Source organism: Equus asinus, chromosome 22 (genome assembly GCF_041296235.1).
Source record: "Equus asinus isolate D_3611 breed Donkey chromosome 22, EquAss-T2T_v2, whole genome shotgun sequence".
In the NCBI taxonomy this organism is placed as follows: domain Eukaryota; kingdom Metazoa; phylum Chordata; class Mammalia; order Perissodactyla; family Equidae; genus Equus; species Equus asinus.
Genome location: NC_091811.1, coordinates 10,889,633 through 10,907,002, shown reverse-complemented (window position 1 = coordinate 10,907,002; position 17,370 = coordinate 10,889,633). Strand labels below are relative to the sequence as shown.

At 58.2% G+C, this 17,370-nt stretch overlaps 1 protein-coding gene across 1 annotated transcript in view; it reads right to left on the bottom strand.

The window, feature by feature from the left end:
* The window catches only part of LOC123284686 (serine/threonine-protein phosphatase 2A regulatory subunit B'' subunit beta-like), a 55,644-nt gene extending 38,666 nt beyond the window's left edge, over nucleotides 1-16,978 (bottom strand). Inside the window, exons 1-2 of the mRNA XM_070494044.1 lie at nucleotides 16,442-16,978; nucleotides 3,264-3,449 (exon numbers count right to left, since the gene is read on the bottom strand). Coding sequence (XP_070350145.1) covers nucleotides 3,264-3,449; nucleotides 16,442-16,786 — 531 coding nt within the window. The 5' untranslated portion in view covers nucleotides 16,787-16,978. The remainder of the gene's footprint in view (nucleotides 1-3,263; nucleotides 3,450-16,441) is intronic.
* Between the last annotated feature and the right edge of the window lie 392 nt (nucleotides 16,979-17,370).

The following is a 17,370-nucleotide window of genomic DNA, read 5'->3' as shown; positions in this document are numbered from 1 at the left end:
TCATGTACACACAAAATCCTAACGAATACGCTAAAACACTATTAGAACGAATAAATGAGTTCAGAGGACTGCAGGATACAAGATCAGTACACAGGAATTAATTGCATTTTTATACACTTGCAATGAACAAGCTGAAAATAAAATTCAGAGAAGCATTCCAGTTATAATAGCATCAAAAAGAATAAAATGCTTCAGAACAAATTTAACAGAAGACGTGCAAAACTTATACCTGAAAACTACAAAACATTTTCGAAAGAAACTAAGACCTAAATGAGTGGAAGACGTCCTATGTACACGGATGAGAAGACAGTAGTAAGACGGCCATACTCCCCACACCGATCTACAGAGTCAACGTGAGCCCAGCAGAACCCCAGCTGGCGTCTCTGCAGAAACTGACAAGCTGACCCTAAAATCCATAAGGAATTGCAAGGGTCCACGGAGGGCCAAAACAAGCTTGAGAAGGAACAAAGCTGGGGGACTCACACGTCCCATTTCAAAACCGACTACAAAGCAGCAGTAGTCAAGGGTGGGACTGGCATAAAAACACAAGGACAGGTCAAGGGCTAGAATCAGAATCCAGTACTAAACCCTCATATTTATGGGGAACTGATTTTCAACAAGGGGGCCAGGGCCGCTGGATGGGGAAAGAATGGTCTCTTCAGCCTTGCTGCTGAGACAACTGGATTTCCAGACGTAAAAAATGGAGTTTGACCGCTGCATCACTATATTCAAAAATTAACTCAAAATGGATCAAAGACCTAGACGTAAAGGCCAAAACTAGAAACTCTCAGGAAAAAACAAAAGCAAATCTTCATGACCTTGCATCGGGCAATGATTTCTTGGATATGACAGCAAAAGTACGGGCAACAAATGAAAAAATAGATAAAATGAACTTTGTCAAACAAACAAAAACTTTTTGGCATCATGGAAGACTATCAAAAACTGAAAAAAGGGGTCAGCCTGGTGGTACAGTAGTTAAGTTTGCACACTCTGCTTCGGTGGCCCAGTGTTGGTGGGTTCAGATCCTGGGCACAGACTTACACACCGCTCAACAAGCCATGCTGTTGCAGCAGCCCACATCCAAAATAGAGGAAGACTGGCACAGATGTTAGCTCAGGTCCAGTCTTCCTCAGCAAAAAAAAAAAAGGTTAAAAAAGACTCAGGTCAATTCTCAGTTTTTCAGGTGCTGAGTACATATAATTAAAAAAAAGAAAAAACAACTCAGAGAATGGGAAAAAATGTCTGCACACCAAGTATTGGATAAGGGACTTGAATCTAGAATATATAAAGAACTCTTACAATTGGACAATAAAGTGACAAGCCAGTTAAAGAACGGGCACAGAATCTAAACAAACATTTCTACAAAGAAGATGCACAAATAGCCAATAAGCAGATGAAAAGCTGCTCAACATGACAGTCTTCAGGGAAATGCGAGTCAAAACCACCAGGAGACACTTCGTGCCCCCTAGGACACGCGGTCTACAATCAGCAAGACACAAGTGCTGGCGAGGGTGTGAGAGATCGGAACCCTCCTACGCTGCCGGTGGGAACGCAAAATGGGGCAGCTGCTTTGGGAAATGGTCTTGTGGCTCCTCAAAGCGTTAAACATGGTGTCGCGATGTGTCCCAGCAATTCCACTCCTAGGTGTGTATATCTGAGAGAACCCTACACCTGCACACCAAGACTCGCACACGCGTGTTCCAGCAGCCCTGTGCACCACAGCCCAAAGGTGGGCAAACCCAGACGTCCATCAGTTGATGAATGGATAAATGCACAACGGGACGCTGAAAGGACGTGCCACCGACACACGCCCCAATACGGACGAACCTTGAAAACACAGGCTCACTTGTATTTTTGCAATAAAGCACTTCCTTTATTGCTCCTTGCTTTACCGCGCTTTGCTTTATTGCGTTTTTCACCAGACGCTCCACCAGCAAAGAGAAGATGACTTGCTGAAGGCTCAGGTGCTGGTTAGCATTTTTTAGCAATATGGTATTTTTTAATTAGGGTATGCACTTTTCTTTAGCCATAATGCTATCACCCACTTAGACGACAGCGTAGCATAAACCTAACTTTTATCTGCACTCGTAAACCAAACAATTCGTGTGACTCGCTTTATGGCGACATTCACTTTGTTGTGGGGGCCTGGAGCCGAGCCCGCAGTGTCGCCGGGGTCTGACTGTGTGCTGAGGGAAAGAAGGCAGACACAAAAAGCCACACACGGTATGAATCTGTTTACATAAGATGTCCAGGATACTCGAACCTACAGAGACAGGAAGTGGATTAGTTGGGGGTGGGGGAGGGGGGAGGACAGCTAAAGGGTACAGGGTTTCTTTTAGGGGGTGACAAAAATGTCCTCCAGTTGACTACGATGATGGCTGCACAACTCTGGGCATACACTGCATTGTGCTGAGTTGTACATTTTAAATGGGTGAACTGTGGTCCGAGAGTTATATCTCAATAAAGCAGTTCCAACAAGAAAAGAGGACAAGCCCTAAAAACTGCAAGCAAAGGGAAGCACATGAACCATTCAGCAGGCGGAACAGAACCTGCTCACAACACACATGGATGGAGGGTCAGCATCCAGAACAGGAAGAGACATTCCAGAGGGGAGGGTGGGGATGAAGAAAGATAGAGAAACCACCCTGGAAGCACAAGGGCAAAGGGGAAGAAGCACAAGCACCCCAATGCAGCCTGAAGGCGGAGCTCACAAGCACAGCCCAAGGCAGCCCGATCCATGGGGGAGCGGGACGCATCAACGCCAGCACCCAGGAGGGGCCGTGCCAGCCGCCGGCTACACGGGAGCCTTCCCACATGGCTGAGGCGATGTGGGAAACCACGACTGTGCTCATCTACACATGTCTACACATGTCAACATGGATGGCCTAGAGACATGCCACCGAATTTCAAAACCAAATGATGAGACGATGCACGGGGGATCGTGTGTTAGGCTAAGTTCAAAATCAACATGTTGCTGCACATGGACTGTGGGTCCACTGGCACCCACCCTAGACAGGGAGAGACACGGGGCAGGAGGGCGCAGAGGAAGGCCCAGGCTGGACCTCAGGGGATCAGTTGCTTAAAAAATGCAAAGGTGAACGCTGCTCCATCTGGGAGGGCAACAACGCACAGGCATGTCTGTCTTCAATATTTGGCACAACCGTTAATACAGAGTCTCCACTGTGTTTCAGATCCTGAAAACAGAACACAAGCACCAACCCGTGAACGTGGTGCTGCCCAGAGGCAGCACGCGGGGCACCCACCTTGGCCACCTTGCCCATGTCCTCCATGGTGGCTCTCTCGTGCGGAAACTGGGGGAAGGTCCGCTCAATCTTGGCGATGACGGCATCGACGTTCACTGTCCCCTGCGGACGGCCTTGGGGGAAGTAGAAGGTGGGGATGCTCTGGCTGCTGGCTGGTGGCAGGGGCTCCTCCTTCTTTGTCTGGACCTGAGAAATGAGACAGGTGGTGAGGACTTGGGAACAGGAACCACCGTCCTCACATGAACCCGTAACAGACAGGGGCGGCACCGTTCTCAAAGTGAGCGCACGGGGCCACGGAACCCCAATGTGCACAGAACGCCAGACAATCCTGGGGGCCAACTCCAGCCACGAGGCCACCCACACCCGAAAGGTCACACACCACAAGGGAGTGTCACATACCACTGATCCCCACTGCTGAGCCTGCCCCAGCCCTGCCTCAGTGTGACCCTGCAACAGCGACAGCTGATGGCCCAGGCTGCCTGGGAGGCCGGCACAGGTCCTTGTGGGGAGCCTGCCCCGCAGTCCTCCTGGGGTCAGGGTCCTGCAGGTGGGCCGTCAATGGCACTCGCTCACAGCCAGGACAGGTGTGGCCTCTCTTTGGGGCCCACACCTGCAGTCGCTGGTTCCCACGTGTGCCTCCCGGAGAATGGGACGTACGTCTGTCACCTGACCTGGGATGGCCCTCCAGGAAAGGATCTGGCCCTGCGGCCTCTTTCTCGCCAGAAGGCAGAACGGCAGCTGAGCCACCCCAAGTGAAGCCAGCACCTTCAGCAGCAACTACCTCGGAGAAGTTTGACCTCCTGACACGCTTTCCAAGACACAGTGGTGTCGGGACGTGCCCTCGGGGATTCAGGGAGCTGACCTGCTGTGGGGCTGTCGTTACAGGCGGAAGGGGGGACTCTGTATATAAAACACGGTTGTTTAAAATGCCCCCAAGCAGAAAGAGCTGTTCAGTGGACCTGGTTAAGGAATGACTGCCGAAAGTTGGCCCCAGGCTGGGTCTGCAGCACCGAGGGGGGAGAGGCTCTGAGCCTCCTCTGAGGCCGAGCCCATGAGGCTCGCTGTTCCCGCCACAGCGGGCACGGTAGCCCAGAAGGACTCAGCAGCATCTCCCCGCTGACTCAGGAGAGGCCTTCTGGGGCCAGAAACAGCTCCTGGGAGCCGGGTTGTAGACGGCCGTTGAGGACCAGGCACCCGGTCGGCCTCGACGGGCAGTGACGGGGAGGCACAGTCTGGCCCGTGGACGCATCTCCGGTCCACACCCTGCATTCTCTATGGCTGGGGACATGAGGCCACAGTCTCAAGAGGCAGGAACAGCCCAGCGTCCTACTGGGGAAGGACTGGACTGAGCAGCGAAAACTCAATGCCTGAGGCCACGGGGGCTGATGGGGCCGGGAGTGGGCAGATGGTCAGGAGAGTGCACTGTGAGGGTCCCCAACTCAACAAGGTCTGGGGAACCCAATGCACACGGGACACCATGGGACCACATAGGACCTGCAGACCCTGAGCGTGCAGGAGACACACACACAACACAGCAGGCCGAGGAAATGACACAGAGGGTTCAGGGCGGGCCCAGTGACCGGGCACAGCGTGGTTCTTACCCAGAGGAACGGCACCGCCAGCAGGCCCGAACGCCCAGGTGGAGGGGTCCCCTCCATGCGCCGCGGGGCACTCACATGTCAGCCACCCTCCCCAAGGCCAAGTGACAGAGCACAGCTCATGCAGCCACCGCCTCATGCCACAGGGACCAGGGGCTGGAACACCAGATACCAACAGCACTACCAATTTGCCACCAGGACACACAGTCAACACGGCTCCACACTGAAACCTGCGGGTGTCCTACACATCTCGTCCTGCAACGGGGGCCTCTTCCCCACCCAGCTGCAGCCTCTGGGACTGGCTAGCGTCCTCCTCAGTCCATCAGTCCATCTCAGGGACGGCCCATGTTCTCTCAGTCACGTCTCGGGATGGCCCCACGTCCCCCTCACTCATGTCTTGGGATGGCCCCCCAAGTCCCCTCAGTCACGTCTCAGGACGGCCCTGCATCCCCTCACTCACGTCCCGGGACGGTCCCTCATCCCCCTCACTCACGTCTCAGGAGGGGCCCATGTCCCCCTCAGTCATGTCTCGGGGTGGCCCCGCATCCCCTCACTCACGTCTCAGCATGGCCCCATGTCCCCTTCAGTCACATCTCGGGATGGCCCCGCGTCCCCTCAGTCACGTCCCGGGACGCCCTGTGTCACCTGCTTTCCCTCCAGCACTAGGAGGAGGAGTCACTTGTAAACGCTTTCTGTCCTGCCCCACTGACGTGACCCACAGACGGCAGCAACACGTCCAGAGGTGTTGCTGTCCTGAGTCTGCTGTACTGGGGGGCTATGGGGAGAGCCTGCAGACGCACGACAATGGGCCCTGTGATCACAACAGGGCAAATAAAACAGTCAGGGGTTTGACGCAGGGTCACCTCAGTGCTGAGAGCCTAGAGGCAGATGTGGACAGCGTGGTGATCAGAAAGGAGAGGCTGCAAAGGGCGGCCCTGAGGTTCCGGCACCTATTGCAGGCCGGCTGTGCTGAGCGAGGCGGGTCTGCCATGGACGGTGGGAAGCACGAGGACCACACCGTGGACTGAGCCGCAGAGCAGAGGCTGGACGATGACCTCAGGCCCACCCTTCACGAGACTTGGCCCGAGTCAGCACCCAGGGACACAGGCTGATCCCCCTCCTCCCAGCCCAGGATGTCCTGCTCCACAGGGATTGGGTTACAGTGTCAGAATCGCTGAGTCCTGATGTGACAGCCCTGCACAGCAGCACTGGGCCAAAACCACACCAACTGTGGCCCAGGGACAGGCGGGAGGGGAAGCCACACCCAGAGCTGCCTCCTTGGAAGGAGAGGGTTCGGTTCAACAGACCTGCTGGGGGTGCCCACGATTCGCTTTGAGGAAGATAACTTTTCCCCTCGATTTCTGGAACAAAGACTGAGGGCCGTTTTTCGTTTTTTTAATTTTTTGTGAGGAAGATTGTTACTGAGCTAACATCTGTCCCAATCTTCTTCTACTTCATATGAAGGAAGCCGCCTCAGCGTGACTTGACGAGTGGTGCTAGGTCTGCGCCTGGGATCCGAACCGGTGAACCCCAGGCCACCGAAGTGGAGCCTGTAAACTTAACTGCTGTGCCCCCGGGGCAGGCCCCTGAGTGCCTATGTTTACTTGCCCTGTGGCGGTGGTTCCGTTTTCCCGTCTTTCTCTTTTCCTCTCTCCAGCGAGGCGGAATCAATTGCGAGCCCAATGCCCTGAGCTGTCGGCCACAGTCGCTGCCCTTGTACCTTTGTGCAAGACGGTGTTGGTGTTTCCTGAGCACCGACCACATCTTCCCATGCACCATCTCACTCAACTGCCGCGTTCAGGACAATCTGTGACTGACGTGCCACCAGCATCCTGTATTCACGGTGGGAAAACTGAGGCACGAGGAGTCTGGCGCTCCAGGCAGAGGGCAGGGCACCTACACTGTGGGGTGGCTGCCCCTGGGCTGGTTCTGGAGCAGTTGTCAACCATGTGCCTTCTCCCCAGTACATGGCTGGGCTGACACAGACCCCTGGGCTGCTAAGTCACAGGGACGTCGTTCCCTGCTGGTCAGTGCTAGGAGGCCGTGCACCTGGTCACCTGGGAAAGGACAAGGAAGAGGGATGACAGCGCTGCTACGCCTCCATGCAGACCCACTGCTTGGCCTCTCGCCTACGACCAGGTGTGATTCCTGAAAACGAAGTTGCTGTCACCGTGTCAGCCGGCTTCTGCCAAACCCGTTACACAGTTAATACTCAGGCCGGTCCTGAGAAATGGACTTTGACAAAATGGACAGAACGTGACAAAGAACTTAAATCAAATCTTCCTGCATCTGTCAGTGCACAGCAATCCACCACGAGGCTCACCCTCGCCCCCCTGGCTGGCCCGAGTGTCTCCATGGGCGCCCTCCTCCATCTGGATGGCCACAGGCAAACTCCAGCTGGCGACGGCGTGATGCTGACTCCACCACACGAAGCCCTGAGAGCAGCGGGGTGGGCTCACTGGGGCATCCTGGACATGTGGTGCCAGGCCCTGTGTCGCTCACACCCACTATCCATCCCCCCTCCTGTGGGGACATAGGGACATTTCCTGCCCAAGGGCTGCCAAGCGACAGCTCTGGAACCTCGCTGGACACTCACGAGGAAGTCTGTCTTCATCTGCACAAGTCACGCGTGGCGACGAGACCTGCTCATGAATCCGCTGTCTACGCAGATGCGAATCCAGGCTGGGATCCGCGAGGAAGGCTGTGCCCTGGGGTCCTGGCGGCTCTGCCTGGGGAAGTAACATGGCCTTTGTGCCCTGGTGACCTTGCAGTGACCCGGCCGCCAGCACGCGTGAGGGGAGGGCGGGAGGCCAGCATGCCCCTTTGTGGAGCAGCAGCAGCAGCGAGTGCTCGTGGCTCCTGTCCTGGGCGTGAGGATACACGCAAGCACCTCCTGACGGGGCTTCGGGGGCCTGGTGTCCCTGGTGCTGGTGTCTGCACACACCACAGTCCTAAAGGTGGGCGATCCCCACCACGGGCTGGGCGCCTGTCCTGAGTTGTTTAAAGGTGAGCGAGTGCAAGAAGCTTACAAAGGCCCCGATCTGAATGGGAGCACAGGGAGGCGGCCGGCACGGCCTCAGCACCGCGAGAGTGTGGCTCGTCCATGTGCTCCTGTGGGAGGAGCTCCGGGGGCCACCACCATCTCCGACACTGCATTCCCTCCTGCCCCGTCAGCAGAGGGCGCCATCACACTGAGGTTGTGCCGTCTGGGGGAACTAAGACACCACACGGGCATCATACTCCACCCCCACCGTACTCTGAACCGGGTGGAGCATCTCCTCATTTGTCTAAAAGGCAAGGACACCATCTTCCCTGCCCCTTCTCTGCTCCACGCTGTGCCGTCATTTCTGTTCCTCCTCTGACCATTCCCAGGGCGGCACGTGTCTTCGGCTTTGTGAGTTTTGTCCTCCGTCCCCAGGCCCCACGTCTTTTTATTTACTTTGTGACGTCTGTCACCACACGGGAGTTTTTAGATCACGTTTGTAGTCAGCTTCATTCTCTCGTTGGTCTAACAGATGGTCCAAGGCAGCACTGGGAGCTACTTTATGACATCTGAGCACGTGCCCTGTGCTCGTGAACTCAGAACGACGGGCACCACAGGGACAACGTCTGAGGTCTGTACAGTGGCCAATCGACCCTCCATGGCCCTGCTGGGCGGGGAGGCCTCGGAGAACAGGAGAGGCCGGAGGTACAGACAAGGACATGGGGGACCAGTTCCAAGGAGGATGGACACTGGGCCCCCGTGACGCAGGCTCGGCCGCGGTCCAGGAGGGGGAAGCTGATGGGCCACCCGAGCAGAGGGGCCAGCCTGGGCCAAGGGCACGGGGAGCCCCAGGTCCTGTGTGGGCCTCGCAAGGGGCCGAAACCACGCGTCAGAAGCGAGTTCACCAAACCTCTGTGGGTGGAGACGCGCCAACGCGTCTTCCGAAGCTGCAAAGACTGAGCACTCTAGGAGGCAGTATTCACACTGCACGGGATGAACCACATCTGACGGTTTCTACCCGCTTCCTGAGCACATGGGGCAGAGATTCCCACGACAGCGATGGCACTGGCTCAGTCACCTGTTCCTCCTTCTCCATCCCCCACCGTCTGCTGGTCCGCTTGTCTCCAGGGGCAGGAACAGGAAGGGGATGGGGCTCAACAGCCAAATGGGCCTCCCAGTCAGGACTGGCGGGGAAGGGCCTGCTGGTCGCGATGGAGACACACACACATATGCACACACACGCGTGAGGCCCCCACGCCCAGGGCTGCCACGCGAGGGCCTGTCTCTGCCTCAGCTCGTGTGTCTGTTCCTGGGGGTGGACACACAGCTCGCCGATCTCCAGGAACCCCTCGCCTCGTGCGGCAGCCTGGGTCCTTCTGACCCTGGAACACAGCAGAGCTCCTGTCTTCCTCTGCTCCGGGCCCTGAGGCCTGGCCCCGAGGACACACGCATGGCTCCATGAGACATGACCTTCTGGACAGCGGCACAGGACGGGCAGAGCGGGACACGAGCGAGCTTACTGCCTGGGGAGCTTGACCACGGTGGAGGGAGGACACCCACATGGGCTGCGCAGTGAGAGACGGCCCCTGTGGTCAGAGCCATGCAGACGGGGGGAATTTGGCAGATGGAGGGAGGGAGGAAGGGAGGCAGCTACAAACTTAGGGGCAAAGACACAACCACAGGTCTTTGGTGCTCTTGACAGCGCCCTGCAGACACCCCGCATGGCCACACTGGCTGCTGCCAGCAGGAGGGCTTCCCTTGAGGGCGCCACACGTCCCTTCCACCAACACGCTGGTACAAGAGGACGGTCCCCTGGGTCAGGAGTTTGAGAACCACTGCACCACAGCTCCCTGGGGGACAGCGGGTGTGTGGAGGCGCTAACGACTGCCCCTGTCACTGCCCACCTCAGGGCCTTTGTGCCTACTGTTCCCAGGTGCCCCACAAACACTGCCTTACCTCATCTAAGACCATGATCAGATCCCACCTGCCACTAGCATGTCATCAACAGACAACACAACACCCCCAGCCTGAGCCCACTCCCACCTGCCGTCCCCTCACACCAACCATCGTCCCAGGTCACAGGGTCATCCCTGACACACCACACATCCCACCCCACCTGCCGCCCCCTCATAGTAACCATTACCCCAGGTCACAAGGTCATCCCTGACAGGACACCCCAGGTCATGAGGTCATCCCTGACAGAACACACATCCCACCCCACCTTCCACCCCTTCACAGGAACCTCACCCCAAGTCACAAGGTCATCCCTGACAGAACACACATCCCACCCCATCTGCTGCCCCCTCACAGGATACATCACCACAGGTCACAAGGTTATCCCTGACAGAACACACATCCCACCCCGCCTGCCGCCCCTTCACAGGCACTGTCACCCCAGTCAGGCTCTGTAGGCTTTTCTGTCATCCCATCTAGAAGGTGCAGCTACCCTCCAGTACCTGGCACAGAGCAGGCCCCCAACAATATGCAGTGATGGAACACACATCCCAAAGAGCTCCCCTGAAAGGAAAACACCTTTCGCTGTGTTCGGAAAGCTGCTACCTCAGAGAACTTGGCCACGTGACTCTGTTTCCCTCTGTCCACAGTGAGTCTCTCCCAGCCTGGAACCTTCCATGTCTCTCACACTCATGGGGAAGCAAGCGTCTCCCACCAACTCACTCCCTGAGGCACAGCGCAATGCTGGATGACCCAGTTCTGGTGCTGGACTTGCAGAATCGACGCAGGGAGAGGTAAATGCTAACACGTGTGCTCTTTCTGTGGCCCTGTCAAGACCCAGGTGCCCGGACCAGCCCTTCTGAGGAAGGCAGCTGGAAACGCTGGCGAGAGCACTTGACAAACATCTTCCTGAGTGCCTCACGGACTGGCAAGAGAGGAAGGACTCTCAGGGCACGGACGCTGGGAAGGGGCACCCTGCGAGGCCAGGAGAGGCTGGACAGGTGCTGCCTTCAGGCAGTGCACTCAAGGGGGTGAAGTGACCGTCACCTCACAGTGTTGCAGAGCTCGGGGACAGGAGGCAACATCCAGCATCCGATGGAGGCTGCCCCCTGAGCGGGATCCCGGGGGCTGCCCCTGCAGCGAGAAGAATGAACTGGAAATAAATCCCCACCAACCTCTGACCCCAGGAAGGAAAGGACAATCATAGGCCTGGAAGCTGGTGCTGCATCAAGGGGCTGGGGGCAGGGGGTGGTGGCGAAGCTCCCGAGAGCTCACAGCAGACTCCCAGTCAAGTGTGCAAACCAAATGTACATCCTGTGCCTGGTCCCCAAACCCTCCAGCCGACGACGTCAGGCTGCCGCAGATCAGCAGTGCCCGGAAGCAGCAAGATGTGCTGAGGTGAACCATCCTCAACTCGGGACTCAGAAAATGCCCCAAGTTCCAAGGAAAGTGAGGCGTTCATGATCAAAACGCACAAACACACATGGAAGGAAGGCACCATGGGGGAGAGCCGGCAAGCAGGGAGCAGCCGGGCTGGCAAAGACTCCGGACTCTGACGTTGCTGAGAATGAGAGCCGACACGCTTCGTATATCAAGACAGGGAGAGGCTTGAAGATGCAAGAGTGAGGAGACTTAAGACAGCCCCAAATAAAACGTCCAGAAGAACAGGAAACACACTTGCTTTCTGGGTTGCAGAGCAGAGCAGCACAGCTGGGAGAGACTCGTGCCCCGGGAGGGAGGAGACGCAGGTGCTGAGCCTGCAGCTGCAGAGCTGGAGACACATCCTGAGACCCGAGGCCCAAGGAACCCCAAGCAGGAGTCCTTGGAGCGACCCACACTGCACACTGGACGACGAGACTGGACAACACCCAAGACAGCGGCAGATCCTCAGAACCTGCCACAAGGAGACGGAACGGAACAGAAAAGGGGACCGTCTCCAAAGGAGCGACCCAGGAGCCCTACAGCCAGCTTCTCGACAGAAATGCAGGGGCCAGAGCTGGAGGAGAGCGGCTGCCCTTTTGCCCAAACGCCACCTCCCAGGAGGTGTCTGCCACACAAAACCAACACGGAGACAGTTTGAGACCAAAACGGAAGAAAAGCAAAAGCGAGCCGGCCACCGTCAGCAGACGCCGGTCCAGGATGTGCGGGGGACTGTGCGTCAGGCAGAAGCCAAGTGCTCCTGACGCAAGTGGGAGATGCAGGAAAGGGGAGGATGGGGGGCAAATCTCAACACGCTGACTGTGTGAATCATCATAAGAAGGTGATTTTATTTCTTTTTAAAAACCCTCCGAAGGCAACAACAGCAGTGTAAAATGAATGGGGTCATGGAATGGAAGTGTCTGAGAGTTTTGTTTTTTTTTGTTGAAGATTAGCCCTGAGCATCTGCCGATCCTCCTCTTTTTGCTGAGGAAGACTGGCCCTGAGCTAACATCCGTGCCCATCTTCCTCTACTTTATATGTGGGACGCCTACCACAGCATGGCTTGCCAAGTGGTGCCATGTCTGCATCTGGGATCCGAACTGGTGAACCCCGGGCCGCCGAAGCAGAACATGCTCACTTAACTGCTGCGCCACTGGGCCAGACCCCATCTGAGTGTTTTGAGCTGGAAGGCAAAGGTATTAATTTTTCACCTGGAAAAATCCAGTAGTGGCCATTTCTAGGATGAGCAGTCAGCCAGGAGCAAGGGAATACTCCAAAGTAGGAGAGGAAAAGAGAAAGAGGAGGCAAGAAAGGACAGGACGAAAATAAACCAAGATGGACGAACAGTCATAACACGTGGAAACAGACAAACGGCACAGTTAAAAGATGAAGATCAGAAGGAAAAAGACAATCGTGTCTATTTACAAGAGACACACATAAGACGTAAGGGCGCAGAGGGTGAACATCTTCTCAAAAGACGGAAAAGGGTAGAGGGGCCATGGGGTGGCTGGACTGACGTGCACACAGGAGGTGGAGGTGTGGACAGTACTAGAGAGACAGGGACCGCGTCAGGCCGGGCGACCAGGGAAAACGACGCGCCTCAGAGCTGGCCGACGTTGGCCCCAGGAGCCCCGCACGGACACGGCAGACGCTGCAGGGAAAAGCAGAGGTCCAGCCCCCAGGGAGGCCGGGCCCAGCTCCCCGGAGCCATGATGGAGCTGACTGGACAACGAGAAACAAACAGCCTTCTGCGGACAGGGGAGATTTACAAGTTTAATCTCCGGGACAGAAATAGATGAGGCCCCAGCACAGCTGCGGCTCTCACATTCTTTTCCAACACACAGGGCGCCGTTGGGGGCTGGCCGCCTCCTGGGCCACAAAACAGGTCTCAGCAGGTCCTGCAGGGACCGTGGGGCGCATTCCCCGACCTCCAGGGGACGCGGCCAGATGACTGGGATGAACAAAAGTGGCAAAAACACACACGTGTGTATGTGAAAGGAAAGTCCTAAAGTACGGCTCAGGCCTCTTAAAAAATGACAACCAGCCGACCAGGTGGCATTCGGGTCCCCAAGTCTCTCGCCTGGGCTCCCACCCGCCCCGCCCCACGCAGGCCCCCTGCAGCCCCGATCAAGGGGCACTGCCTCACGGAGAGCTACTTCTGTAGAGGGCCCCGGCCGCCTGCTCCCTGACTCGACCCCACTCCTGGGACCTCAGACTCGACCGCGGGCCTCCCAGAACACACAGTGGGGCTGAGCGGTGCCCCCATGACCAAAATCCAAGCCCTGGGATAAAGCAAAGGCATCTCTTTTCCCACAGAAGGGTGTGGGGGAGCCCAGCAGAAATCCGTCCAGCTGTGTCTCTGGGGTCACACCTCCCAACACCAGCCTTGGACGGTCAGGTCCCAGAGGGGTCAGACAGCACGTGCTGGGACATCGGATGGGTCCCTCCGACTCCAACGGGCCAGGACAGGGCACAGGTGGCAGAATGAGAGCAGGCCAGGCAGGGACGCTGGGCCGGAGCGGCCAAGCCCAGCAGCGTCCTGGGCAGCCCCGTCTGAGACCGGATACAGCAGCGAGGCCGGGACGGGGCCATGGACGGGGCCAGGGAGCTCAGGGGGGCAGACTGTGGATCCCAGGCGAGCCCAGGCCCCAAAGATGCTGCCACCCGAGCTTTCTCCTCGGCTCCCGTGGACCCTCCACACCAGCTGGCAGGAGGTGCGTCAACTAAACGCACGAACGACACTCCACGCTGACAGATGGGAGCCAGAGGTCAAAGTTTAACACAGGGGAGCCAAAGACAACAACGGGAGAGCCAGGCCCTGCACACGGGTTCGTGCGAAGGATCTCCCTCCAGCACAGGAGGGGCCGGGCTCACTGTGGAGGCTGCTGGGCCACCCGCGCTCACAGGAGGGAGCAGAGCTGTGTCCCCAACACTGACACAGACGGGGGAGCCCGGCTGAGCGGGGTCCCCGGCCTGGACACTGACTGTCAGCTTGGCTCTGCACCTGCCCCACAGGACGGGCTCCCATGGGGGCGTGCGTGCGGCTCTGGAGTGGCCTATGAGGGGAACCTGCATCCACAGCTGAGTGGACAGAGGGGCCGCTTCCAGCTGCCAGGTTCCTGGGAATGTGGATCAAAGGGGGTATTCATGACCCTTCCTGCAGGGTACTGTGACCCCACCCAGACTGGGACCCCAGACTGTGACCCACTTGCCAGCTGGGACGGGCAGAGCTGGGAGGCCCAGCTGTCACCCCAGGGAGGGGAGGTCAGCTCAGAGTCCAGGACTGTCCCCAGGGGGTGGCCACACTGGGGTCTGGAATGATGCTCAGCGGGGTCTGTGTGCCCACCTGAAGGACCCTGCAGGGAGGCTGGACAGCGAGTCCGGGCCCACAGCAAGGTGACAGAGTGGAGGAGCAGAGGCGCCCATCAACTGTGCCTGAGCCTGTTTGTGGAGAGCAGGCGATGGGACCCCCAAGGTACAGGACGCTCAGGACCCCTTCCAGCGGGGTGAGCCGAGCACGTCCTGGGCTTGAGGGAGCCTGCAGTGACCACCGGGAGTTGGCGCTGCTCGGAGCCCAGAAGGCCCGAGAATCCCTGGGCAGGGTGGGCGGGTGGACATGGGAGGCGGGAGCAGGGATGGCTCCACTGTGGACGGCACAGCCGTGCCCCAGAGTCCTCTGCTCTGGGCCAGGGGGGCCCACTGAGCGGGTGGCATGGCCGTCAGGCTGAAGCACCACCTCCCTCCCTCCACCCCCAGCCTCTCCCTCTACCCCCAGCCTCTCCCTCCACCCCCAGCCTCTCCCAAAGATGTTTGCTGACCCCCCCAAGGCTGTGTCCCGAATCCGCCCTCCAACATCCTGGGGTGAAAGGAGCCAGGAGAACTCTCCTTCTGCTCCTCCCACAACCCCCATGAGAAAGACCCACTGGCCCACCGCCTGCACCCCAGGGAGCACTCACGTTATGCAATGCACATCGTCACGGCTGAGAAACAAGGTTGAGACATGTTTTCTGTGACAAGAAACAACTTCCCATGAAATGAATTCATAAAGTTTGATTCCTAAAAAGTGATTTTTGTTTGATAAGCAGCAGCCCTAAAGCAATGCAGACTTTCCTGCATGGGCTCTGCGGGGAGCCGGGCCCCCAGGCAGGACCATCCTCCTGGGCGAGGCTGGAGGGATTTCCGGGTCTCCCACACAGCCCAGTGGACCATCAGGAGAAACCCTAACTGCCCCACATCTGTCTTCCTATCGTCAAAGCAGGACCCGTGTGGGGCAGATTCCACTCCTGGATCTCCAAATGCAGGCACTTTCCTTAAAATCTAGGGACAGACTCACACCTTCCCCAGCTGCAGACAAAACTTTAGAAGTTGGAAGACACAAGACAGGAAAAATTCCCAAGCTGTGTAAAAGCTGAGATATGATCCCAGAAAAACTCCCATTAAAATATCAGCAGAAAGCAGGTCTTTTTTTCCCCCAGATGGCCCAGTCTGACTGGATGTCATTTTTTTTGGCCACAACAGGACGTTAAGTCCTGGCCTGGAGAAAAAGTGTGGGTGTCTAACTGCAAGAGGCGAGGTGTTCAGGGGCAGGAGCCCCGGCCCCAAGCCCTGTGGCCCTGCCCCCGGCACCGGCCCAGAGCTGAGGCGAGGACAAGATCTGCCACGGAGACCCCTCGAGTCACAGACAGACTCTGGGGATCACGGGCTGTCTGATGCTTCCAAACGACTGGGTCCCTCAAACTAACTCGTAACACGTCCAAGGTGTAGACACAGCAGGTCTTACTCCTCTGAGCACACACAACCATGGAGAGGGTGTCTACATGCCAAGTACTCACTATCAGCACCGAGCCATCCACTTGCCCGGCCCATGTGTGCAGATCCCCACAGCCCAGTAAACACCACGTGGCCGAGAAGGCCAGGCGTCCCACAGGGCCGTGTCATCACGGAGATGGCCGTGACCATGGGCCAGGCTTCCCACTGGGACCACAGGGTCAGGCCCCCACCTGAGCCGGAACCTGTCCACGCGCCGGGGGCTTTCATCCTGGCTGCACCGCGGCACCTGCCGCCAAAACTCCAGCAACGGGCGAGCTCTTAGGAGCTCTCCCAGCAACTTCACGCGGGACCCACGCTCCCTGCACGGGTGGGTGTGAGCAGCCCCCGGCCCCCGCCCACACCAGGGAGGGACTCGGGAGGGACCCGGGTGGGCCGGGGGGTGACATGCGGCAGACCTGGACCTGCTGGAAGGCCTTGAGCCTCTTCTTGAAGCGGGAGGGCAGCACAAAGTCGCAGCCGCGGGCCAGTGAGGCCAGCTCCTGCCTCAGGTTGGGGTCCTGGCGCAGCAACCGCTTGCGGAGCCGCATGTCGGCTCGCGTGGGCTGCCAGGGCCCGGGCCAGGCACCTCGCTCTGGCTCTTGCTCTCGGGGCTGGGCCTGGCCGGGGCTGCTGGGCTCGGGGCGGCAGCTGCGCCCGGCAGGACGGTTGGGGTGGCTGGGCTCAGCGCGCTCCGTGCGTTGCCGGCCAGGCGCTGTGGGGCCGGTCCCGGCGGCCCATTCCACAGGCTGAGGAGGGCACATGGCTGGAGGAGGGGTGGCAGGCCACCCCTCCCACGGTCGGGCGGGCCGGCGGCTGTGCAGGCGGGAGCGGACACCCGGTGCGCCCTGACCGAGCAGCTCTCTCTGCGCGGCTGCTGAGGGTGCGGGAGGCCGTGCAGGGGGCAGTGTCTGCAGGGACCCCGGCTGTGGCTCAGTGCGGACGCACAGGGCACAAACAGGTCAGCAAGGATAGCCGATCTGGGGCCGATCTGGGGCCGCCTGCCAGCACTCGCACAGCGGGGAGGTGGCGCTCTCCCCAGAAGCAAAGCCTGCCCGCCTGCCCAGTGAAAGGGGACCTGCCACAGGCTCCTCGCGGAGGAGCGGGTTCTGCACTGAGGCCCCAGCCCGGGACCCAGATGCAGCCAAGCAGCTGTTCCCTCACTGAAAACGCACTGGGAACAAAGGGGTCTGCCCGTCCCAGCTTCCCCTGCTCGTTAGAGGCTGAGAAAACATACTGAAGCTGCAAAGGACACCCGAAAGTTTTCTCTTCAAAAATCGGGTGAGGGAATGAGTATTCTGGCTTCTGTAGTCTTGGTGCCGGTTCCACACGACAACGTAGAATGTCA